The 26,285-nt window shown below is 35.9% G+C and overlaps 2 protein-coding genes across 2 annotated transcripts in view; both read right to left on the bottom strand.

Annotated features, from left to right (window-relative positions):
• The window catches only part of LOC138713471 (hemolymph lipopolysaccharide-binding protein-like), a 35,730-nt gene extending 34,166 nt beyond the window's left edge, over window positions 1-1,564 (bottom strand). Inside the window, exon 1 of the mRNA XM_069845597.1 lies at window positions 740-1,564. Coding sequence (XP_069701698.1) covers window positions 740-778 — 39 coding nt within the window. The 5' untranslated portion in view covers window positions 779-1,564. The remainder of the gene's footprint in view (window positions 1-739) is intronic.
• Window positions 1,565-3,315: 1,751 nt separating this feature from the next.
• On the bottom strand, window positions 3,316-16,668 carry LOC138713470 (hemolymph lipopolysaccharide-binding protein-like). The gene is made up of 4 exons (XM_069845596.1): window positions 16,528-16,668; window positions 12,972-13,089; window positions 5,643-5,951; window positions 3,316-3,786 (listed from the first exon to the last, which is right to left on the bottom strand). Exons 1-4 carry the CDS (start codon window positions 16,666-16,668, stop codon window positions 3,632-3,634), a joined length of 723 nt encoding a protein of 240 aa, XP_069701697.1. The 3' UTR covers window positions 3,316-3,631.
• Between the last annotated feature and the right edge of the window lie 9,617 nt (window positions 16,669-26,285).

Below are 26,285 nucleotides of genomic sequence, written 5' to 3'. Positions count from 1 at the left end.
GTGTGTTGCGATATCGTGGACATCAGTCAAAAAAGTCGGGAACCACTGCCTTAAGGCATATAGGAAAATCACCCAAACTCACACGAAGTGACTCCCGATGTGAGTGACAACTGAGCTACGTAAGTAGCAAGCCCTTGACCTGAAAGGATTTTATGGGATTATTATTATTATTATTATTATTATTATTATTATTATTATTATTATTATTATTAAAACTTCATGGTATTAGAAATGAAATTAGCAACTTGGGTAAAATGGGAAAATATGTTCAAAATCTTACATTGTCACATTTTACAAGGCACACAGCACAGAACTAGCGTGGTGAAATATAAAAAAAATTCATTACTAATAGACTTGACTTTGAAAGGACATGAGAATGTCCTCAAGAAGACAGTTTATAAGGCACTGTTGAAATCTGATGACAGCATACTCATTTTCAGTGTTGTCTTGCTTACTTACGAGTCTACAAATTTGAGACCGCTTACTACATCAGGACATTTTATGCTATATATAAAAATAAGATCATTAGTTTTACAGAGTAACTAGGCCTAGTGTAGGCATTCGATTTCCTTGGTTAAAATGCAGCAAGAGAATAAAAAAAAAATAAACTTTTCAATAATTTGACTGCCATCTACATGATATTTCAATTTTAATATTCATCACACAACATTTCAAACTCTAAATTTTATTCTTGCTGGTTATCGCGGCTCATTGAAATGATAAATAACAGGCGACTTACCTGCGCGACCCAATGCCCTGTCTCGTTGCGCAGACTCATGATGGAGAACTTGAGGACGCTGGCGTGCGGCAAAGAGCACTGCAGACCTGCACATCCGCCCCCACACAAAAGAACGACACATACCACAGCACACCAGCGCGTTCTGGCTAAGATTCTGAAAAATATGTCTCACCATCGCTTTATATAGCACTTGAAATGGGATTAACATAAACAAAATCTTAATCCCAGACGATCATCTGCCAGAGGTTTAATTAATAAACATATGGTTCACTTCTGTTACAGAACTTTCAATAAACAGGGGTATACAAAAATATTTTACACATAAACGGTGTTCAAAATAATGTAAGGCTAGTTGAAATTGGTGAAAACATTTAATTAGAAGGAAAATAAATACTGGGAACAAGTGGATAATGCGGACCGCATAGCAGCACCGACTACGCTTGGCGAACCGTACCGTACCGAGCCGTGTGAAACAAAAGCGGATCGAAATGTTGCTAGTAAAATTCGTAACTGAAACCTTTAAGAATTCACTGCAATAGTGAAGTGCAAGATATGCGAAGTAACCAGGATTTGGAACGGAGGCTACTAAAATGTACGTTTTAGAAGATATCATAACACATTATCACAGCGAAATGAAGGAAAAATGTTATTGGTCCAGACAATATCGTTAAAATCGACGAATTTGAGAAACGAAAATATTATAGGCCTATTAGAGGAATAATGGATCTAACATTCACTTGTATCATACTTGCGCCAAGCACTTCTCACTATTACCTGTGCATTTCAAACTGGTGGCTCAAGGCCAAGCAATGGACTGCATCTGCCACGTGAGCTTACTGCAATCGTGGTTTGTACTTTTGTACGTTTGTACATGACCATCATCCGCCAGTTCGAAATGCACAGATGATAATAATAATAATAATAATAATAATAATAATAATAATAATAATAAGAAGAAGAAGAAGAAGAAGAAGAAGAAGAAGAAGAGTAGAGCCATTTATACCCGAACCCGCACTTTCAAGTCGAAATTGCGATAGAAAATCTGAAAAAGTATTAATAGATTTCCAGGTATCGATCAAATTCCAGCAGAATTAATACAAGAGGCTGGAAGCGAATTATCTAGCGAAATTTATAAGCTTCTATTTTCTATTTGGGAAAAGGAAATTGTACCAGAACAATGGAAGGAGTCCATAACTGTATCTACTTTTAAGAAGGGGGACAAGACTAACTGCAGTAATTTTCGAGAAATATCACTTTTGTTGACGTCATACAAAATTTTGTCAAATATTTTTTAGAGAAGATTAACTCCATATGTAGATGAAATTATTGGGGATCATCAGTGCAGTTTTAGGCATAGCAGATCGACTATTGATCAGATTTTTTGTATTCGACAAATATTGGGGGAAAAAAAAAAAAAAAAAAAAAAATGGGAGTATAAGGGTACAGTACATCAGTTATTCATAGATTTCAAAAAGGCACATGACTCGGTTAAGAGTGAAGTTTATATTGAATTTGGCATTCCCAAGAAACTAACTCGATTAATTAAAATGTGTCTCAATGAGACTTGCAGCAGAGTCCGTATAGACCAGCTTCTGTCTGATGTTTTTCCAATTCACTGTGGGCTAACACAAGGAGATGCACTATCACCTTTACTTTTTAACTTCGCTCTAGAGTATGCCTCCAGAAAAGTCCAGGATAACAGAGAGGGTTTGCAATTGAACGGGTTATATCACCTGCCTGTCTATGCGGATGACGTGAATATGTTAGGAGAAAATCCACAAACGATTAGCGAAAACACGCAAATTTTACTTGAAGCAAGTAAGTGATAGGTTTGGAAGTAAATCCCGAAAAGACAAAGTATATGATTATGTCTCGTGACCAGAATATTGTACGAAATAGAAACATAAAAATTGGAGATTTATTCTTCGAGGAAGTGGAAAAATTCAAATATCTTGGAGCAACAGTAATAAATATAAATGACACTCGGGAGGAAATTAAACGCAGAATAAATATGGGAAATGCGTGTTATTATTCGGTTGAGAAGCTTTTATCATCCAGTCTGCTGTCAAAAAATCTGAAAGTTAGAATTTATAAAACAGTTATATTACCGATTGTTCTGTATGGTTGTGAAACTTGGACTCTCACTTTAAGAGAGGAACAGAGATTAAGGGTGTTTGAGAATAAGGTTCTTTGGAAAATTTATGGGGCTAAGAGCGTTGAAGTTACAGGAGAATGGAGAAAGTTACACAACGCAGAACTGCACGCATTGTATTCTACACCTGACATAATTAGGAACATTAAATCCAGTCGTTTGAGATGGGCAGGGCATATAGCACGTATGAGTGAATACAGAAATGTATATAGAGTGTTAGTTGGGAGGTCGGAGGGAAAAAGATCTTGGGGAGGCCGAGACGTAGATGGGAAGATAATATTAAAATGGATTTGAGGGAGATAGGATATGATGATAGAGATTGGATTAATTTTGCACAAGATAGGGACCAATGACAGGCTTATGTGAGGGAGGCAATGAATCTGCAGGTTCCTTAAAAGCCATTTGTAAGTAAGTATGTAAATAGTTTTCGCCTTATGAGCAATTAATTTAATCATTTCAAAATTGTAGATACTTAGGCCTACACAGCATATAGACCAATAGACTAAATATACAAAATTAAACGTCACAACATATCATATTGGAATACAACAATTGTGAAGGTAGACATTCTTTTACTTCACAGTGATAGTAATGTATTGTTTATGCAGAACGATTTGCAATCTTAGAATGTGACACGAAGTTTTTGTACATGTAATACATTATAAGTGAAAACATTTCCTAACTATAGCAGTGAAGCAATATTGTGGTACATGCATATGTTTACATTACAGACTAACACCTCATATTTCTTTTTCGCAGAAGAATGGCTCCTTGTTATGACATTCGTAATCTGCAAGTTTGAGATCTCTGTCGAGCATAACGCAGTTTTGACTCGTTCCGTCACGACCTTGGCCACTGCCCCATTTGACATATCCCGGGGACTGCAACGTTTCATCTGAAATCCAGATTTAGTGTTCAGTTGGATGATAATAATAATAATAATAATAATAATAATAATAATAATAACAATAATAATAAAAGAAGCTATGAGTGAGTCAATGATTAAAGAGATTGCAGAAAACTTAACAGTTTCATTTTATGTCCCCAAAATCTATAAAAAAATGTTGAAAAGAACACATTTTTCTACTTCTAAGTTAAAATCAAAGGAGGAAGAAAGAACTTGATTATAGCTGTTCGGGATCAGATTCTGAAAATCTTATCATAATTATTTTAGCATATCGATTCCACGCCTCTGGAATTCTCTCCCTGACTATGTCAGAGATTGTCGGACAATATCAAAATTTAATCCTAAATTAAAGACTAACATTATAGTTAATGAAGTTACTTGTTAAATACGTGTCAGGTTTGCAGAACTTCGGCTTAACCCACAGCTATAGCTCGGAAAAAATTAATATTTCGTTGCTTAAAATGTGTGCGCGTTGAGAGTATAGCTTGTCTGATAGGAGTGGGTGGTGAAAGGCGCAATTCAGGTAATTTGGAACTGTAAACAACAGAGATACGGGTGTCTAAGTAACTAATTATAGTGCAATAAAGACAGTATTAGTCAGTGACATGAAATAAATTTATAATTACGCCTACACTAAATAAATTTACTTTACATTGTAACTGAAAACGTAATAAATTGCAACATATGAAAATGCCTATTATGTGATAAATAAAAGGATTGTGAAATTAAAAATATACTACACTGTATACCAGATGCCTTTGGAGCAGATATAAACAACGGAACGAAATGCAAGAGAGCGCGGTTCACACGATACTAAATGTCTGTGTATGAATTACGTGACCGACTACGTTCATATAACGAAAAGTGAAAATTAAAGCAATGTGTCTTTGAACATACCTTCTTGCATCAGTCACTAGTTGTACTGCTGTCGTCTGCTCATACACCGCACAGATGCTAGTCGCAATAGAACTGTAGTAGTGGACGCGTCTCTGAATACCGTCTCGTAACCAGGATATGCACGCGCTATTGTCTACAACGCTCTCAGCTAAGTAATGACTCGGCAACCAATGGGAGCGCAGCGATAACATGAGATGCATCGAGACCCTTGTTATGGTCTGCTCCAAAGATATGTGGTATGGAATGTAGATATCAATTTATATAGTCATCTCCTCTTTTTTCGTCAAACACATTGCAATGACTAACTAACTGTTTAACATTTCAAAAGTCAACTTTCGCCTGTCATCTAAATAATGTTTATAATATGAAAAACATCACTTTATGTGTTGGGAGCTATCATAAAGTATTGTAGATCAAGTCATCTCGGGGCTGCATTAAGGAGAAAGCGTACCAAAAGGAGATAGCAAGCAGGGAAGAACTCGTTGCAAAGGTTAACACGGCTGCAATGGAGATACATCAGCATGGATTGGATAATTTGCAGCGAGAGGTCAGACGGCTTGCTGAAGCTTGTGTTCGTGCGAGAGGGGGTCATTTTGAGCATCTGCTCTAGGCAACTGACAATTAGATTAAGTGTGGAATCAAATGGGGGTAGATACGGTACGTGATATTCGTGTAACTCGAAAACGGGGATGAATATTGAAAAAAGTGTATTCGGATTTTTTGTTGCAAATAAGGTCCTGAATCACCTCCTTAAGGATTGACCTGACCCTTTTGATGCTTCCTGTATTTGGAGTTTATATGCATTTTAATCAAGAATAAAAATGTTTAGTTTTTCTAGTGTATGCTTCTCACTAAGATAGCTTTCGTTGCAACATAAAATAAAATACATGCCACTGACCAGCAGGAGGAAGAACTTCTTAGTTATCTCCCGTAGTCTGGATACTTACTGAAGATTGTGAGATATTCCCCTTCCTTGTACATGTCATGCACTCCAATCCAGGCCCAGTTATTGTGCACTGATCCGGAAATGTTGGCCGGAGGATTCTTGTCCCACAAAGGCTTTAAGGCCAGCGCCTCCTCGTCTGAGTTGACAATCAAGAGATGGGCTCCTTCTTCCTCGCAGATCTTCAATGCACCGTGCCAAGTATTTCCAACTGTATGCAGCTTGTAATAACCCAAGCTGGGTACCAGTTCGTACCCAGGAGCTGTGGGAATTCCTCTGGACGTTGGCTTCGTTATCACGTTGATGGTCGGTGCTGTTGAATTGGTAATTCAATAGGTATAAAAAGTTGAGTCTACAAATTGTTTTTTTTATAATATATTACATTAGGGTAAAGTTGCCTATTTCCGTGATACCACTAATCCCGTAATAATTTTTAAAAATTGAATGTCAATCAAAGCTTTGCCTTCTACCTTAACGCCAGACATCTTTCTCGAAAGAGTACATCTTTCGCCTAGTTTTGAGACATCGGTGAACTTTCTAGCAAGATACCAAATCCCGTGACATTCAGTAAAAAAAAAACGTATCACGGAATTAGGAGTATCACGGAATTAGGCAACTGTACCCTATATTCTTTAATGTGAGGGTGAGTCTTAAGTCTGCTGCAGTAAAATCTGCAGTGTATTCTTCTTTTCATTCAGGCCATCCCAATATGTCCCATGGCCTAGCCTGCTTAGTACTACCAGTGTACTGAGAAATGCTGTTGAAATTATTATTGAATGGAGAAATCTCGATGAAATGATGTTGAAGCCTATCCTATACTGAGATAACTAGGAAACCTAAACTACGAAATTATACGCCACAATATTAGTGTGTATTTTTCAATGAAAATTATTTTATATAGTATGAAGAAAAATGATTGTAATGCTAAAAGCCAGGGAAGATATTCTTCAGGAAATAGAAGTTTTTAGAATCTGAAACATTTTAGAAGTTATCCTTGATAGTAGAAAAGAGAATTAATATCTGGATGTACAGGGACATCATTTTATTTTTACTTAAATTTTTATTGTACCTGAGTTTTTTTATTGTACTTCACTCCCATCCCTTCTACCAGTAAACTTCCAACCATCCTCCACACAGAACCAAGGCCGCATATACAGTCAAAGTCGCCTTACGGTCATAGTAAACAGTACTGAGTTAGTGAGTATAGTACGTTCCAGATATATGTTCGCGTTTTCCAGTGAAGAAAGAATTTCCAATAGTGAATCACATTTCCGCATAGGTACTGTCGTCCGTTTGCCTACGTCGCATCTCGGTTTCCCCCACCCGCTTCTGCTCGCCCCTCTGTAAAGTCTAATGGATGGGCTGTCTTAGCTCTTTTCTGAAAACATTAATTTCTGTTAGGTATTGGACGTCTACGTAATATTATATACCTGCTTAAAATAACTAAAATAAAAGGGCCTCTTTAAGTAATTAACGGTCACGTGATTTTCCTCCTTTCTACGATCCTGCAACATAACCACTTGGACGGACAGTAGATAGCATGTCTGAGTAATTTTATCTTTCGTCGCTTAAGAAACAATACCGCGTAACTGACATTTTTGGTCAAAACTGTTTTTTTTTGCACAGATGGTACCTCCAATGTCATTTGCATGCATTGAAAAGCGCGGGAATTTGATTGCATGAATGGCCTGCGTGCGAAGGACGGGGGTACAATATCGCGTATCTGAAGTCACGGAAAGTCTGTTGGAAATACCGCGTATATGACAACAAATATTATGTCTACTCCCTGCGCGCCCTCAGTACGGAAGCTGGTTCTCGTTACTGCCTTGTAAAATTGTATCAACAGTGTGTAATATTCTGCGAAGATTAAAAATGTGTTCAGTTTCAATTATTTAAAAGGCAAATATAATAGAATTATTTCACTAATGTCAATTGAAGAATATTAGTTGAGCTGAATTCCCGCAGAATCTTACTGCAAGTTCATTCGCTGAAATATACTACATTTAATATTTTATTATTATATAGGCCTACAGATACAACAAAGAAATGCATAATGAATCAGACGACAGTCAGTTTAGCAAGAACGAAATTCTGTCTGTGCTATGTTCTGCATTCAAGACGGGAGAAACTTCTGTGAACATTAATGAAGGTATGGATATAAGAAGTATCACAGTTATTAAATGTTTATTTTTCTTCAGTTACGGAATCATAACAGCAAACTTAATTTAAGTACGTAATATAAATAATCATGAATGGGTCGCTAAAATAATTTGCGCTACATTCAGTGGTGCTGAGCTTAGTTCCTTCCATTTCCTCCGGTAGGAGGAAGATGTAAATTGATGATAACATTTACTACACATGTTTTTTAATCCATTTATATCACATTTATAAACACTAGTAATCTCATCTTATTCGTAGGTGTACTGCCTGATAATTCAAATGCAAAAGAGAACCGCCCTTCTGAAAATGGGCTGCTGCAGATCAGGGATTATCCGTCCAGTGTTACCGGTAAACTTATGATCGTATTATGCAGTCTGGTATGATTTAAAGCAATACTATTAAAATAATACAGCTAGAAATAGGATAGGACAGAAACTGAAGACAATACCCCGTCAATGAAGGATCTACACCAAATTTCGGATGCGTCTTCAGATGTAGACGACCCCGAAGAATTTGTGAGTGCTACTTATTCTACATCTTTACATTCGTCAGAAAAAGGTAAAGAGAAGAATCTACAAGCGTTTCATGGAAATTTGACAGAAAAGAAAAAGTTCAAAGCCACAAAAGGTTAAGTGGAAGAAAACGAAAAATATAAAACTTTGAATGGAAGAGGAAGCATATCTTAGATACAAGAGATCGAAAGATGGCAAAGTGACACATGATACGGAAAGAGACGCAAGGAATTTGGGGTCAGAGTGTAGTTAAAAAATGTGCCAAAATTCGAAAGTAAGGGGCTGTAATTTAATTTCTAATGAGAGAAGACATATCTTTCAGGCATTCTGGAAAACTATGACTTGGGAACAGAGGACCGTTTACGTATCAAATCATGTGGATTTCACTCCTACGAAAAGACCTGGCAGTACAAATTCTGAATCGAGAAGAAAGAGAACGTTTGTCTACAACCTAAAAGTTGATGATAAAAAAATTCAGGTTCGGAAAAAGATGTTTCTGTGTACATTGGGAATTAAAGAATGAACTGTGCGATATTGGTTAGCTAATAGTACTAATGGCGTCCCTTCAGTAAAAAAAAAGTCATGTTCTCGTGCAAAAGCACAGAAAAAAAAGAGCATTAGTAGCCTGCCTAAATTACCGTCACATTATTGCATATAGAACCGATTGTGCCATAGTTTTTATGATAGTATTCCACACTAGGGTTACTCAAGGATTACCGTACTTTTTGTGATTTCAACATAGGCCTATAATTATTTCTTCATTGTGTTTAACGAATATTGTGCCTGAAAAACTATCATCATTATTATATTTTTATATGATTTTCTTTTCATTATTCGCAAGTCAGTCAAGTCCATTGTCAATAATAATAATAATAATAATAATAATAATAATAATAATATTGTTATTATTATTATTATTATTATTATTATTCATTATTTTATTGTAAAATTATATTTGTCAGCAACGTTTTAGTAACAATTCTACTTATCTAGTCAAATACGTAGTGTGAAAATAAAGAACCTGGTATCAGATTGTCATTATTATTATTATTATTATTATTATTATTGCAACAATAAACATTGAACTGTGTCTTATTTTTCCTTTCCCATAGCTTCAGCATTTGACTGACTAAGAATGCTGCAATCATTGTCTGGAACGTAATCTAGTGCTGATTCAAGCTACAGCCTACCGACCTTGACCTCAAGTCAGATGGTAGGACAACAATTCAGATAACACATTGACATATACAAGAACACGAATAATATTTCCAGAAGGCAGTTTTCACGCAAAGAAAACGCTTGTCAGCATGTGTCCTGAAGCTGCTAAAGTTGTCTCACAATACCGCGTAACTAACAAAATGTAGTCAACGGCAGAGTTCCAATACCGCGTAAGTGACATGGCTAAACGTCTACAGCCATGATCATCCATTTTCACTTAGTTACAAATTAGTTAAGCTGTTTCATAGCCATACACCACTTTTCAAGACTATTGCGTTATTTTTATGGTTTTTATTCGGTTTTGTCCTTCTCCTGTAAAATTTACATTTTGTCAGTTACGCGGTATTGGTTCTTAAGCGACGCTTTTCAGATCGGGTAGAAGTGAAGATTGAATTTACAGTACGTAAGGTACTCTTTTATAGAGTAGGTATAAAATTATTTCAACATGAGTTACTACACAGTACGAAGGACGAAACTGGTAATTGGAATTAGGTACAATAGTCTACAGTGCACAAAAGAACTGAAGCCTGTATCGAAATGAACGGCCACCATTTTCAAGAATATGTTTAAATATCCATATTTTAATTATTTTCCAATTATTTAACTTCATTCTCTATATTCTACGTTAATGTGCTGTAGACGGTATAATATACACTGCATAATGAATACGTCCGCATGGATAGCTCAATTCGTGAGTAAAAACACTTATTGTTAATACTGTACTGTATTTTGATTATACAAAAACCTAATGAAAATTATCAAACTCACAATCGTGATATTTCCTAGTTTTCGTAAATAGATGAACTACTTTTCTTCCCTCCTATACCTAGTAAAGTGATTTGTTTGTGTTTTACGCCAGTATCATCGAACTCCAGCCGTGGAAGGAGGTAGTAAACGGTGTTTCTTGTTCTCAACGTTAATCCAAAAGTATAGCCAGGTTAATATTGGAAATGTTAGTAAAAATAAAATGGTGTCCCGGTATGAGCAATGAATTGAGCTAGATCTCAATGCATTGCTTCTACACGCTTTTCCGATTCACACGTTTAATTCATCGTTCTGCATTTCAGAACTTATTTTCTGTTGTTTTCAATCTGATAGGCGATTCTAAACGGATTTTTTGTACTGAATTGGAAAATAATCTCCATTTTTCCCCATCACGTCAGGTTTTCAGACAATTCATGAATAACTAGAAATGAAATTATAGCTTTATGAAACGTCATAAAAATTATTTTCAACAAGAATTTTGTGAGAAAAACTAGGCCACAATTTGCTATTTGTCACTAATTAATCATTAATTAATATTAATTAATAATTATAAGCACTTTCATAACCTTACCTCAATATTGCACTTCAAATTTTGTCCTCCTTGACCTCCTTGCATGTTGTGCAGAGCAGTCCCTTTTAACATCCAGCAATAGTCCGCAATGTTTCCATTATGAAGCAAAACACGTTTAAGACTTTTCTGAGAAGAACCTATGAAGAACCTCCACTCTTTGGAATTATAGTCTATGTTATATAATTTTAAGACTGCAAGGATGTCTTGGAAATACACTAAATTTTCTTCTTCAGCATAAAAAGGGACAAGTTCCTTCTGACGATGCTAGTACCATGAAAAATATGTACCTTCAGCCAATACTTTCTTTTCTTTTAACCTAGAACCTAATAGTTCTGCTGATTCTTTAGGCAAATTTAAATCCCTCACTAAATCATTAAGCTCACTATGATTAAAACATCTATCATCACCAGTATTGCCTGGTTCATAAGTATGATCCACTGGAGATTCAGTTTCAGTCCTTCTGGATCCAGATGGCAGTGTATCTGATTCAGGGGGTAGCGGAACGGGAATATCAGGACTATGAGGTATGGGCCGAATGGCAGAGGGAATGTTAGGATATAGAATATCTTTCTTGTTTTTAGTAGTATATCCAGCTACCTTAACTGTACAAAAATAACAATTGTCTCCATGATTTGTAGGTTCCCTCCAAATCACAGGGATACCATTTTTCCAACTCCTCAACTCTTCAACACAACTACTACATACTTTATGGAGGCACCAGGATTTGTCCTGGTCTCCTAACTTAATGCCAAAATATTGAAAGTAAGTATTCTTTATGACCCACATATATAGCAAAACAAATTTGGATCATTTACACAACCACGTTTCGACATTTCTATGAAACAACACTATTATGTTGTACTCTCGCAGAAAAATGAGAACTTACATATTCACTTTCACACGACAAGCAACAACACAAAACTGAATCTCTAATTTTAAAACAACTTTTAAAAGGGGATAGATTTATTATCTCAGTAAGGAAATCTGTAGCCTCATAAGCTGGATTGCACTTCCATACATAAATATATATACAGGGACCCTATGTCATTTCTCTAATTCATTGTTAGTTTTAATAGCAATCTCTAAGAGTAAATATTTCCTCCATAATTTTTTATGACCTGAGACACTAAACATTTCAACTTCCTGTTTATAGATAACGTTGGTTGCAGACAGATAAAAATCTCCAAGAATAAACAACGGATTCTTAACCTCGGTTCATTTTAAGGAGAAGGGTACAATTTTGTACATCCCCTAAGGGCGGATACAGTCAGTAGATTTTAATAAATATCAAATACAAACATAATAAAATATATTATGATACATTTTAAGTAATAAAGTTTAAATTATGAGCTGTCGTGCCTTTTTAACAAACGACAAGCACGTTGTAATATTACTGTTACGAAAAATATTGAAAACATAAAATTTTGAAATATAAAATATTCTGACGTGATACTCAAAAACGGATTTCATTTTTGCAATCAGTGTGAAATTGTGAATCAGAAACGCTCATTTATTTCAAAACAACAAAATCCATGCAGAACGGTGTTATCATCAAAGAAACAGGGGCATAGGAAAACGAATTCAAAGTAAACATATATCAGGTGGCATAGAAAAATACAAGTACACTTGACTTCAGTAAGTTGACAGGTTCATTAATGATCACTATAAAAAATGCTCTTCGTTACAGAACTGATAATGAATTACATAGTAGAAGACATACAGACAAACAAGTAGAACATAGCAAGTTGACACGATAAACCGTGATCGACGACACAAAACTGCTCTATATTATAGACTTCTGAGCATTGAGTTTTATAGGAGAGTAATGAATATTCGTAAAACTGTTGTGATTACATTTCTGTTGCTTATGACTGTAATATCGATAATTCTTTAATTAATGTTAACTACGAACTTTTAAGAGAATTCTTATATATTGGCAAATCGTTAATGGAAGTCTAAGGAGAGAAAAGTAGCTAGAGATGGTATCTGCTCGAGGAATACGTTTTGTTCACAATGCTTATCTCAAAAAATTTCTCATGAAGAAAATCTAAGTTTTTTCGTCAACACCAACACCAGTATGGATTTACTATGTTTAAATAAACAGTACCTGTTATCTTGGCAGATATGAGAATCGATTCGGAGTTCTCACACTTGGCGGTCGAGTGATCGACGTCCACTTCGTAAGGCCCAGCACTTTTTTCACCGGCATCATGTCCCATCTGTAACTAGATAAATCACAGAGGGTATAAGAATTTATTTTAATATAAAACAAGCAACATGAAACACATAAATTAGTATACACAATTTCGTATACGAGAAGTACGTCTACAGTGAAAATCACGTTCGTTCAATGAATTTTTAACAATTAAACGTTTCCATTTTCATGCTACTTGAAGATTTTCAATGCATTTTTATTGTGTATAAATAATTCTATGGAGTTTCAGATACACAAAGGGCCAGGAGCGAGCCGAGTACCTCCCATCTAGTGGTCGCTCGGACGTGGGTTGGTTTACCGCTTGGTCTGATTAGCTGGTTGCGTTTTTCCGAGGTTTTACCCAACTGTAAGACGAATGCCAGGTAATCTAGGAAATCCTTGGCCTCATCTCACTATCACGAATCTCATCGAGTACTTGATACAGATCGTTAAATAACCAATTGAAAAAAAAAATCAAAAGAATGGAAAAACTTGATCTCACTGCCAATAGAATTTTCGTCTTCATAAATGGGCAGGAAAAATTCTTGCATGAGTTTTTGGAACAAAGATGGAAAAATTTTATTGTAACTGACTACTTAGGACGAGGTAAAACTGTAACGTGAGTGTCGTATTATTCTTCAGTATTTACTAAGCTTCAGTACTGTGGAGAAATATGGCAGTAAAATTTCCAAAGGTGTGCTGTTCTTGCAAGAAAATGCACCTGCTCACAAGTTCTAGATTGCGTTTCAGAAAAAAAAAACATTGAGAGAAAAGAAGTTTTCACCAAATGAAGCAGTAATAGGTGCTACGGAAAGTAATTTACAGACCAAGACAAGCAATTTTTAATGCGGAACGTTTATATTTAAGGCTAAAATGAATACAACGCAACGTCACGAAAATCACAATATCTGACGTGACTTACTTACATTGGTATGGCGTTTGCTATAGGAATAAACATACTGTCTTACAGAAATTATATTTATTTCTCTTATAAGAGGTCCATACAAACTTATTTCCAAAAAAAAAAAACTAACTAATTCAGATAAAACATAGTAATTGCAATGTTATTGTAAATACAGTGCATACATTTTATTTCCTCCGCTCGCGGTTGTAGAGCGGACGCGGCACTGCAGCTGTACACACATGAGTGAGAGAAGATAAAATGTACCGGTATGTACTGTACTTGTACACATATATAGTAAAATATATTAAATAAATAAAGGAAAAAAATAATTAATAATACGGTACATAAATAACATCAAATTTATTTCATTCTCAATCATATTAACAATCCTATCTATTCCAAGAACAAATTCCTTAAAAATCTGAATGTCGCAATAACGCTCAACTGACAGAATAAAAGTTTCATGCAAATGAATAATTTCAAGAGAAAAATTGCTTCAGGGTCGGCGTCAAACCCGTGACCTTCCGCTGAGCGTGCCAACGCTCTACCAACTGAGCTACCCAGGAATTCTACCAGACCTCGGCTCAATTATTTCCTTCATATCTACATACCTCAAGTGGATTGACAAGACGTCACACACAAAGTGTGCACTCAACTTTTTGGGTCTCTGGCGTCTTGTCAACCCACTTGAGGTATATGGATATAAAGGGAATAATTGAGCTTGGATCTGGCAAAGTACCTGAGTAGCTCAGTCGGTAGAGCGTTGGCGCGCTCAGCCAAAGATCCCAGGTTCGATGCCCGGCCCCGAAACAATTTTTTCCTTGAAATTATTCCAGTCAGCTATGGCCATATTTATATGTTTCATGCAATTATTACGGGAATCTTATGAATTTCCATCACTTTTTCTGAAGTTTTAGAATTGCTTTAATTATACAGAGTTGAACGGTTAGAATTTTGAATAACTAAAGATTTGTTTCGAGGAACAGTAGACTGTTTCTATTTTAGGTTATGAACTTATGAATTTCGAGACACAGTTAAAACAGAGTAATAGTTAAGCCTATAATTTCTCTCGGATTTTTCTGGAAGGTCCCGATTTGGAGCTAAGAATCCCATGTCCCTATGAAAACTCTTCGAAACGCCCAAAGGTCCCGGTTTCTGAAGAATTCATTTAAATAATTCCTTAAAATCAATTTTACGTTACATGAAACCAAAGCAGTGTTATTTTTATTTTTCTGCGCCAGTATAATTATATTCATAAAAGCAGTTTGGACATTATTGTGTATAAGAGTTCATTATTGACTACAGTCGACTGGAGTCATCGATACAGAAAGCGAACTGTTATGTGTACCGTACCAAATTGGGCAGAGGAGGATTCATACATCGACTTTATTGAGAATGTAACCTCTGTGAAAGTAGATTCAGGTAATCTTTGCGATGAGTTTGCTATTAAGAATTTGGTAATTGCAGATAAGTTACAAACATGGAATATTAATTTTATAAAACTAGAGGAGAAATGGCTGCTTCTTTTGAGACTGCTGAAAGATCAGAATATCGATTGTTCAACTCTTGCCCTTATCACTGAATTCATATTTCGTTTACCTTGATCAAACCCCGGAATTGAGATACTGTTTGGTTCCATGAATCAATATTGGAGAAAAGAAATATGTCAGAAACAAGTTCTGATAATGCTTTAACCTTGAAATATAATGTTTACATTTTCTGTATAGAAATGTATGATATATTGCTTTCAGGTGACATTTTCATGAAAGAAAAAGTTATTTTCTAGTAAAAAAAAAATGTATGTAATTGTAGATCTAATTTGTTTCTGCATTTAGATTCACTGAAATCGAATAAAAATGTTATCACGTCGGAAATGAATTTCAATTTTGGTTCTGAGTTTCAAGTAATACAGGTCAATATTTTATTTTTTTTCTGAAAACCAATTGAAGTATTTGACAACATACCTTGTATCTTTTACTCATTACAAAGTAGGCAGCGAAACCTATTGATGTGTCCAGGTTTTTCTACAAAAATAATATGGGAGACTTAGCAACAGTAAAGTAAATTTTACTATTTGAAACATTGTTTCTTAACTTCCTAAAAAGGAACAATATTTATAATCTTATGTAAAAAGTAATGGTGGATTAATTACTACGATACAGGCTACATTCGAGGAAAATTGAAGTTATGTGATTCTGTAAAATACCATCTGGATAGACATTACAAATTTTTAAGAAACATTCAGCAAAATGGCTTAGAATATTATCTCATGTGATTTTTATCCACGTCTATTGAATTCCCGTCTGCAGCGGAGAAGATAGTACTGCCGATAGCTATGGAAAATATTAGTATGTGGAACAAAGTTAAATCAAAAAGCGCTCAGTCCATCAGCAGACGAAACTACTAATTGAAGCTTTGAAATAACAAAGGTGCTAAGTGCCGAAAATAAGACATTGAGTTATTTCAGAAAAATTGTTACTACAAAGGCCTGCGGAGTACTGTTCAGCGTTATGTATTCACGGTTTGAACTGCTTGTATTAGTATGTAGAACAAAAGACATCTTACCTGAGCGATCCAATGTCCGGTCTCATTGCGTAGACTCGTAATGGAAAACTTGAGGGCGCTGGTGTGAGTCAAAGAGCACTGCAGTCCTGCGCATGCGCCCTCACACCACACTACAAAACATACCACAGCACACCAATGCATTGTGACGACGTTTCTGAAAAATATGTTTCACCGTCTGCTTATATAGCGCTAGAGTAGGATTAACTTAATTTTAACCCTAATCTAAGACGATGATACGCCAGACATCCAATTACTAAACGTGTGTTCACCTTACTTGCAAGGCCATAACAACACAGGGGTATACAAAATAGTCAAATATTCGGGGCTGTCCAAAATTATATACGGCCTTGTTGAAAATTATGGCTAATTGCGTTTTATTTTCCAAAAAGGAGGCCAGACTGCGTTTCGCAGAGAGAACACAATTTTGATGGTCAAAAGGCAGGGAATGTGACAGATTTTCTTCTTGTATCTTTTATGATACCAGTTAAAAACAGAGGTTAATTAAATTATATTGAAATCAAATATAAATATGTTAATATAAGTAAAAGGATGTATCGGAAGAGGTTTAAAGTGTGCTAAGTTATAAACCATTCAGGAAAGAAACACAGAATGACCAACAAAGAGATAGGCGTGACAGTCTTCTAAACGTAACCTGATGTAAAAGGTTTGTTGATTGCTTTGCTTTCAATTTGCAGAGGTTGATACTAGTACACCTAAATTTTAATAATAATAATAATAATAATAATAATAATAATTATTATTATTATTATTATTATTATTATTATTATTATTATTATTATTATTATTATTCATAGGAGTTAGCAACATTCTGTGCCTAAGAAATTCAAATTTGGTTACTAGTCCTGAAAACTTGTTTTTCCTTTTTATAATTTAAATTAAGAAATATTTTAAAAAGTTTATGATACTCTTTGTTCAGGAACATGATTTGTGCCATCTTAAAAATTTTTTGTGCCTATACAATTTACATCCTGTATATCAGCGTATACATAGCGTGATTTGCCATGATTTTGGAAATTTTAGCTCGAAAACTGCAGGTACCATGTAAAAGAGATGCACTAAATAGGAGCACAGAGTTGTTTCCGATCTCTGATAGCGAATTTGAATGACGTCATGTACGTCAGGATTCACACCGACAGCTGAATTGCGGCGAGCGGTGACAGATCAGTAGTGAATGATTTCATAGTCAGAGTGCACGGTGTATCACAGTAGCAATGCCCACGAAAAAGAAGCCTTTTTGAAAGGGGTACATAATGTCCCTTTCCGATGCTAAGTACAGTTACGTGAAAATCGTAGGAGCCTGTAAAAAAAGCCTGGTTTCGTTATATCAAAGAAAGGAATCTTGTGTGTACCTAATAAGACTTGCAGAGCTCGGATGGGATTAATTCCAGAGTGGGAAAAGCAAGCAAATCCACCCATCGTCACAAGTCGCCGCACCCCACGAGATGATACAAATTAATTCCATTCGAGCTTTACTAATCTTATTAAGTACACAGAAGATGCCTTTCTTGGAAATAGCGAAACCTCGTTTATTGCAGGCTTCTTTTATTTTCACTTAACTATACTTGGCATCGGAAAGGATTGTTATGTACCACTCCCAAAAAGGTTCGATTTTCTTGGGAATTTCTGCTATGAGTGGGCGTGCACTCTGGCTATGAGATCACTCACTACTAGTCTGTCACCTCGCGCCACAGTTCAGCTGTCGTGTGACTCCTGACGCACATAATGTCATTGACATTCGTTATCAGAGATCGGAAACAACCCTGTACTTATTGACGATTATCATGAAGTACGAATTAAGCATTATCTGGAAATGACATTAACATTAGGACACTTTTAGGTCCTTCTTAATTGAAGCGCGCACTTCTTTAAATTATTATTCATCATAAGCAATGTGTTTACTTCATTGTTTGTTGATCTGCTAATAGTCATAGATACCATTGCTAAAGTGAACAAAGCATGTCGTTTCCATGGAGTATCATCACTAAATGTGAAATAAACATTTCGTAATTTTATTGACCATAAATTAATCATGAGACGGATTAGCTGTTGCCAACCCAGAAGAAAAGGGACTAAATGCTAGGACGTAAGTAGAACGAACTACCACGTTACTGAAAATGTTGCATGTCTCATTAATTCTATAGAAATACACTAATTACAATTTCGGAAATTGTCATTTTTACTGAAATTGTCTATAAAGCTAAAGATTCTATTAAATTATGAAAGGCTATTACATCTTAATCACAGTGACAGTCATAACCACCAGTTTCAGAAACAGAGAACATTGACCTATTTCTGCTGTGAAACAAACTGGCCGCTGTTTTAGAAAAGTACAGATACAAATTACAGACAAGAGAAAAAGTTACAAATCTCCATATTTACAAATTTTAATGTTTCACATAGGTAGGTACTCTTCTAAATCTGTAAGTAAAATAGAAAATAACAGGTTACGGGCCATGATACTACAAATGCAATTGTCATTTGTTTAAAATTTTACAAATTATACAATATGTTACAAATTACGTAACAAATTCTTATTTTACTCTTGATGTGGGTAAACAGCTGAATCGGAGGTTACTTCTCATCCTAAAATTGTCTCAGGTGGGTTTTGTTAAAACTACATTATTCTTCTTCCGGTGATGAAGAAATTGAGGTTCATTAACATATTTATTGTAGAAGAACATTTCGAGAAGGAACTTAATCAGAACTCAGGATGAGGTATGGGAAACTTACACTGCTACTGTGTGATATATTCGTAGGTATTACGTTTATATTAATTCTGCGGATCAATTATTATACCTATGGAGGATACGTCAAAATATAAAAATGCATATACAGACATATAAAAAAAATAAATTTATATTACACATTAATACGCTGATAGATCTGAAGATAATAGGAGATGTATAAGTCACATATAAAATCAATAGCTTTCCTTATTACTGGGTAAATCATATTTTGTTGCAGTGTTCCAGTTGGCATTCAATTATGTTTTGCATTCATGGTTACTGATATTAACTTCAACAATGACTTTTAGAAAATGTATTACTAACCTCATGTAAATCAAAGCCTATTACCGTATAAACGATGGATGCTAACCTCTGCACCAAAATTTTAGAGATGATTCTACATGTTGAATATAACAAAACATTTATTACATTTTTTTCTTCAATGAAACGTTAAGCAGGGGGAAAAATAGTCTTTGCTCAATATTTACAACACTCTATTGCGGTAATGGCTTGAGAGAAATGACTGATTGCTCTACAAGCAGATAGGTAAAAATAATCTGAACAGTTTGCGACTTGAATTTTTTTTTTTTTTTTTTTTTTTTGCAAATTAAACCGTTGGCCATGAATTTAAATACAATAATAGCGAAAATCGTAGAAATAAATATTGCAACGCAGCGAACGTCGCTTCTTACCGACTAATTATAGCAGAGGGTGGGAGGAAGGGAAGGTAATGAGTGCAGGCCGCGCGTGCTTAGAGTTATTGCAGCAGCTGTGATGTTGCCAAATGTTTCGTAAAAACATAACGTTTTCCTCTAAAACGTTGAATGTTAGAGACAACAAATTTTCAAATCTCTCCTCATGATCTATTTATTACCAGTTTCGTTTTCGTGCAGAGGTTACCATTCATTCCGTATATAAATCACTCATTATCCATGTGTTACAACTTTCCGACACTAGGAGAGCGAAACGAAGACACAAATTTCTAGCAGACGACATTAATGACTGTATCCGAAAACTCAAGTTCATACTAGCAACTAGGTGACTTGTGAATTACACACTAGGGACCTTTGGACTACTTGCTTGAATGAATGCCTTCTTCATAGAGTATTTTTCTAAAAACCATGCCATCACAGTGCAGTGGTATTGAGTTATGTGGAAAAGATAAGGGCTTAAAATATTAGAATACTTAAAAAATAGATACTAACAATGTCACTGTTGAAAGTTAGCATGTTATTTTACATTATACTTTCATTATACAGTACTTCGAAAGCATCTTCAGATTTCATAGCTCCAATTGTCGATGATAAGACAGGCTATCCATGTTTATTTAGTGAACAAGTCATCAATCAAGCAAGCATTTTCGTTTACTAGCTATTAGTTCCCTTTCATGGGCGGGCACGTACTGGGACTGTCCTCTATCGAGTGCACCATTGTACTACCCCGGATGGAATGGTGTGCTTGTTCCAAGGCCCCTCGCGCTACAGATCCCCCTGCGCGCCGCCACCGAACTCCTCTACAGCCTACATGATCCCTTTATCTTTCCATGTAGAGCCAGTGGAGAGTCCACGGTGCATAGTGCTACCACTAACAACAAATGACCACATATCCACGGAGTCCAAGTCCGGCGGCGCAAGCCCTAAACCAAGAAAAGAAAGGGAGATGATGACGAGAGAGGAGTAGTGTAATTATAATAGGGAAATTAATTCGAGGTCCAACGCAGATAATAATTAACCAGAAATTCTGCTTTGATTGTTTGAAGTAACTTCCCCGAAGAGGATTTGAATTCGCGTCCGCTCGTTTCACTGTCACACTTGCTAATCGTTTACTAGCTACTACGGACTTGATTGCTATGCACTATGCAGCTTTGGATCATGACTTGCTATGTCACATCCGGCTATTTAATGAACCATCTAGTTGACTTCAGTTGGAAATGTGACTTTGGAACATGGCATGACTTTGATATACAGAGTGTAGAATACAGCATACTTTATTAAATAGTAGACTTGAAATATGTAGCCATAATACACCGTGTTCCGCTTTCCGTTTTCTTGTGCTATGTATTTGATTGTGTTCACGGATACAATCCAAACATAATAGACAAAATCATAAGGAAGACAAAACAGAAACTTAACAAACACAAAAATACACAAAACATAACACAAACACAAGAACACAAGAAATACATCACACTAATATATGAAAACAAAAGCACACATAAGATCGCATCTTCATTCAGAAAACAGAAATACAACATAACATACAGAACAGAAAACACACTACAAAGACATCTCAACACACAAAAAACACAAACAAATAAATACGACCACACAGGTGTATACAAACTCAAATGTAATAGTTGCGACAAGTTCTACATAGGACAGACAGGCAGATCATTCCAAATACGCTACAAAGAACACATTAAAGCTATAACCAAAGGACACAACACATCTACATACGCCGATCACATAACCAATACTAACCATACATACAATAACATAAATACGGATATGGAAATCTTACACACACAACCCAAGAACCAAAAACTCAACACACTAGAACAATACGAAATATACAAACACACTAAAACACACCCCGATCAAATCCTCAACACACAAATCAATTTCAGTACACACACACTATTCGACTCCACACTTCAACACCTTCGAACAATAAAACACACCCTCCTAACAGGCAGAGAAGTTCGAGATGACGCCGCGATCTAGTAAGCTCTGATGATGGTGCGTGAAGCACTGAAACAGCTGTAAGCCGGACAAATATTACATATTTAACACGAGTAAGTCCACTAGTTCATCAATTAATTATATTCAAGTGTTAAAAGTGGTGTACGCAAGATTAAAAATGGAAAACTGAATATTTTGCATTCAACATCACCTTACACCATTTACACCGAGCTTTCCAACTATCACTTGTTCCACCCAATGTTTCAACACAGTAGTATGTTTTTTCACACATCTATAAACTTTTGTACGTATGGAGTTTTACGCGGCATATTTCTTCAAAATTGAATGAAGTAGATCAAGGATAATATACTGGGCACTTCGGAAACAATCTCATTCACAATCACACCAGTCGGTTCGAAATCTGGTTTCACATTGCGCTGGAGACGTGCCAGCAAACAATGAGTCTGGTTTTAAGTTTTAAATATGTCTGTGTTATATAAACTACAATGCGGAATGATGAATTAAAATATCATAATATATAAGACGACATTAAGATATAGATCATATGAGGAGACTAAGTGGAAGGCAGAAAGTAGGAAAGACTAGAGAATGCTGGGTTTTTAGTGAAAGACCTGTCTATGGGCAGAACACTATGAATAAATGAATTACCGTATTGGCCCGAATATAAGCCGCACTTTTTATTCAAATTTCAAACTCGAAAAGTTGGGGTGCGGCTTATTTGCGCGGCCGATAAATTTAAACTTGAAATGTGGCGCATGTTGCTACCGGTAATTTTATCATTTTGAAATGGAGCAACAATGCCACGCGCTCGTGTTTGAAATTGTCAGCAGTCGTATGGTATATGACGCAACAATGTACCAGTCTTCATATTACAGTGATCGTACTCTTTTGTATGATAGGACAGATTAAAACAGTTTGTACGTAGCTACGGGTTAAGCCATGAGCGGAAACGTAGAAAGAAAAGCTTCAACAAGCTTGGGAATTCGGCGCAGTTATGACGCTAGTTTCAAACTTGCAGTTATTCGTCATGCTAGGAGTACGTCTAATAGAGAAGCCGGCAAAAAGTTTAGTGTGGATGAGTCTAATGTGCGGCGCTGGATCGCCTCGGAGGATAAACTGAAAAATGCCAATACAACCAGAAAATCTTTCAGAGGACCCAAGGCTGGGAAATACCCTGAACTAGAACGTAGGGTCCTTTCCTTTGTACAAGACAAAAGGAAAGAAGGGATGCCTATCTCTCGACAAGTAATCCAGATAAAATCGTTGGAAATAGCGAAGACCCTAAACATTCCACAGACAGAATTCCATGGGAGTATAGCTTGGTGCCGCAGGTTTATGCGTAGAAGTGGCCTTTTTCTCCGACGAAGCACTTCATTAGCACAGAGACTGCCAGAGGATTTTACTGAGAAACTCATCAACTTCCAGAGGCACGTCATTGAATTGCGTCAGCGCCACTCTTACCCATTACACCAGATCGGCAATGCTGACGAGACGCCCGTATTTAGGGACATGCCGAGCAATATGACAGTTGACAATAAAGGGGCGAAAAACATATCATTGAGAACAACTGGAAATGAAAAACAAAGAATCATTGTGATACTGGCGGTTACGGCAGATGGAGGAAAACTGCCTCCGTACGTTATTCTGAAGCGTAAAACTATGCCCAAGGAGAATTTACCTAAGGGATTAGTGATTCGTTGCCAAGAGAAACGATGGATGACAACCGAACTAATGATGGACTGACTAGCTACGGTTTGGAATCGCAGACCAGGTGCGCTGCTCTGTAAGAGGGCTATGTTAGTATTGGATGCCTTTAAAGGTCACCTCACACCCGAAGTAAAGAAGAAAATTACTGCATTGAAGACAGACCTAGTCGTCATACCTGGAGGTATGACATCAAAATTGCAGGTGCTTGATGTCGTCGTGAACAAGCCTTTTAAAGACCATCTCCGAAAACAGTATTCGGATTGGCTTCTAGAAGGGGGTCATGCATTCACTCCATCTGGGAAGATCAAGAAGCCATCTGTCAGCCTTATGTGTGAGTGGATTCTCTCATCATGGCACACGATATCACTAGATTCAATCATCAAAGGCTTCAAGAAATGCTGCGTGTCTAATGCTCTGGATGGCAGTAAGGACGACGTACTTTGGGCGGAGAGTGATGAACAAAGTGACAGTGATGAAACAAATACCGGTACCGGTAGTAGTGAAGTCAGCAGTGACATTGGAGAAGACGGAGATTAGTTGTACCGGTATTGTTGGTGATTTACCCACGTAATACCGTAATTGAAGAAAAAGTGTTTAAATAATGTAAACAGTTCTGTAACTGGATAATGTGACAGGTAAATTTCACTGCACTCAATTTTCCTTTTTTTCTCATTCTGCACTCAATTTTTCTTTTTTTTTTCTCCTTTCCCCCTAAAATTAAGGGTGCGGCTTATACTCGGGTGCGGCTTACACTCGGGCCAATACGGTAATTATAATATAAGTTACCATAAATGAAAATAATAATTCAATTCAATATCTACTCTTCACGATTAAATATATCCATTCATTTACAAAAACAATGCATACATGATTAAACTAAGAGTTTAACGAGTGTGGCATACATTATTTATACAACAATGGATGAAGCAGGAAATGGACATGGTTGTAAGAAATAAAGTTAACATAAAACATTGATATTTTATACTCGCAAAATGAAAAGTTGTGATAATACCATATTAATCTCTGGTTTTTAATTAACTAATATTGTTGTCCGCAAGTACATGTAGAAACAATTATAACATCTTTACAGAAAAAAAAAAACTTAAAATTATCGTCTCCCTCTGCCGGAATCTTAAAAAACAAGACGCCAAATAAATAGCTAGTCGCTGACGATAAAATTCTGTAGCTGACCATAGTCCTGAAAACACCAGATTTAGCTACAAAACCGCTGACTTGCCAAGTCACTGACTGTAACGTAGCAGAGATTACTACAGACGCAACAATGAGTATCAAACATATGATTCATAAGAGACACTTCGCGCATGCCTCATGTCCAATACTTCGCTACGTTTACAATTGGCTCAGGATTGTCTCACTATGGTTTTGAAAGTGTACGAAAGAATCATCATTATGAATTTCTTAAAAAAAAGTAGTTTACTAATACCCGGGATCGCATAATATATACCAGTTCTTGCTCTATCGGATCGTTATGGTTGCTATGTTAACAATTGAATGTTTTTTGTAGCCGTCAGTGGGTATTGCATATGGATATGATTGTTACTTAAAATTGCTTAAAAATTACATCAGCCTACGTCAGTTTAGAAAGAGAGTCAGAGTACACTGCGTAACAAAATTTAACATTTTTTTGCGCTGGGCATGTGATAGGCCTACATGTTTTTTAAATATAATTTGAGCCTTCTGAATACGAATATTACAATGAAAAACAGCACTTGGTTACGGTTTTTGAGAATTTTTCGAATTTATATCTATTAAAAATACTGCTTCATATAATGACAATAAGGTTAAATAAATATTCACTATTCAGAAGATTACAGCTTTCTTTTTCTGTATTTTCTTTCATACTAGGCATCAGGTAAAACACGAGATAAAGTCCAACAATAGTCTGCTAGCATATTGGTACTCCACTGTTCTTTTTTCCATAGTTGAAATTTCTTGATGAAAACGCACACCATGCTCATCACTGAAATCGTCACAATTCTCGGGGGAAAAGTCAAGATGGGAGTGAAGGAAGTGAATTTTAAGGCACGTTACAACCCATAGTTTCATAGCCCAATAGTAAATTTTACACTAGTTCTTCATAATCTCACTTCCATGGTTATCCAGAAGATTTAATACAACCTCCTTGAATGCAATCCAGGCGGCTTTCTCTTTTCCTTCCAACAAAGATTTGAAGTGATTATCCTTCATTATTTCTCTAATTTGTGGTCCATTGAAAACTCCCTTTTTTATTTTCGAGTCACTAATAGCAGGAAATTTTTCCTGGATATGTTTAAATGCTTCAGTTTCATGATTCATCCCTTTAACAAAATTCTTCATTAACCCTAACTTAATGTGTGAAGGGAGTAAAATTACTTTACTTTGAGGTACAAGGGGTTGATGTATATTTTCTCCCCTGGCTCTAGTGATTGTCGTTTTATTTGTAATGCTCAGCTCGAGCGAGACTGTCCCATTCGCACAGAAGCAGCAAAATTTTGTGTAGCCTAAATTGCATTCCAAGAAGCTATGCTACAACCTTTAAATCCGCACATACGAACCATTCGTAATTTGAATATTATCATTAAGGCACACTTTAAAGAAATAC

The sequence above is a fragment of the Periplaneta americana genome, chromosome 14, assembly GCF_040183065.1.
Source record: "Periplaneta americana isolate PAMFEO1 chromosome 14, P.americana_PAMFEO1_priV1, whole genome shotgun sequence".
Lineage (NCBI taxonomy): Eukaryota > Metazoa > Arthropoda > Insecta > Blattodea > Blattidae > Periplaneta > Periplaneta americana.
The sequence above is the reverse complement of the archived record's forward strand: the minus strand, read 5'-3'. Positions and strand labels throughout refer to the sequence as shown.

Excerpts from the sequence above, each read along its gene's own strand:
- LOC138713470 (XM_069845596.1), bottom strand. The coding sequence starts at position 16,668 with ATGCATTGGTGTGCTGTGGTATGTTTTGTAGTGTGGTGTGAGGGCGCA. Across the intron at positions 5,952-12,971 it reads CATATCTGCCAAGATAACAG|CACCGACCATCAACGTGATA; the intron begins GTACTGTTTATT and ends CCAATTCAACAG. Across the intron at positions 3,787-5,642 it reads GGAATATCTCACAATCTTCA|ATGAAACGTTGCAGTCCCCG; the intron begins GTAAGTATCCAG and ends TCTGGATTTCAG.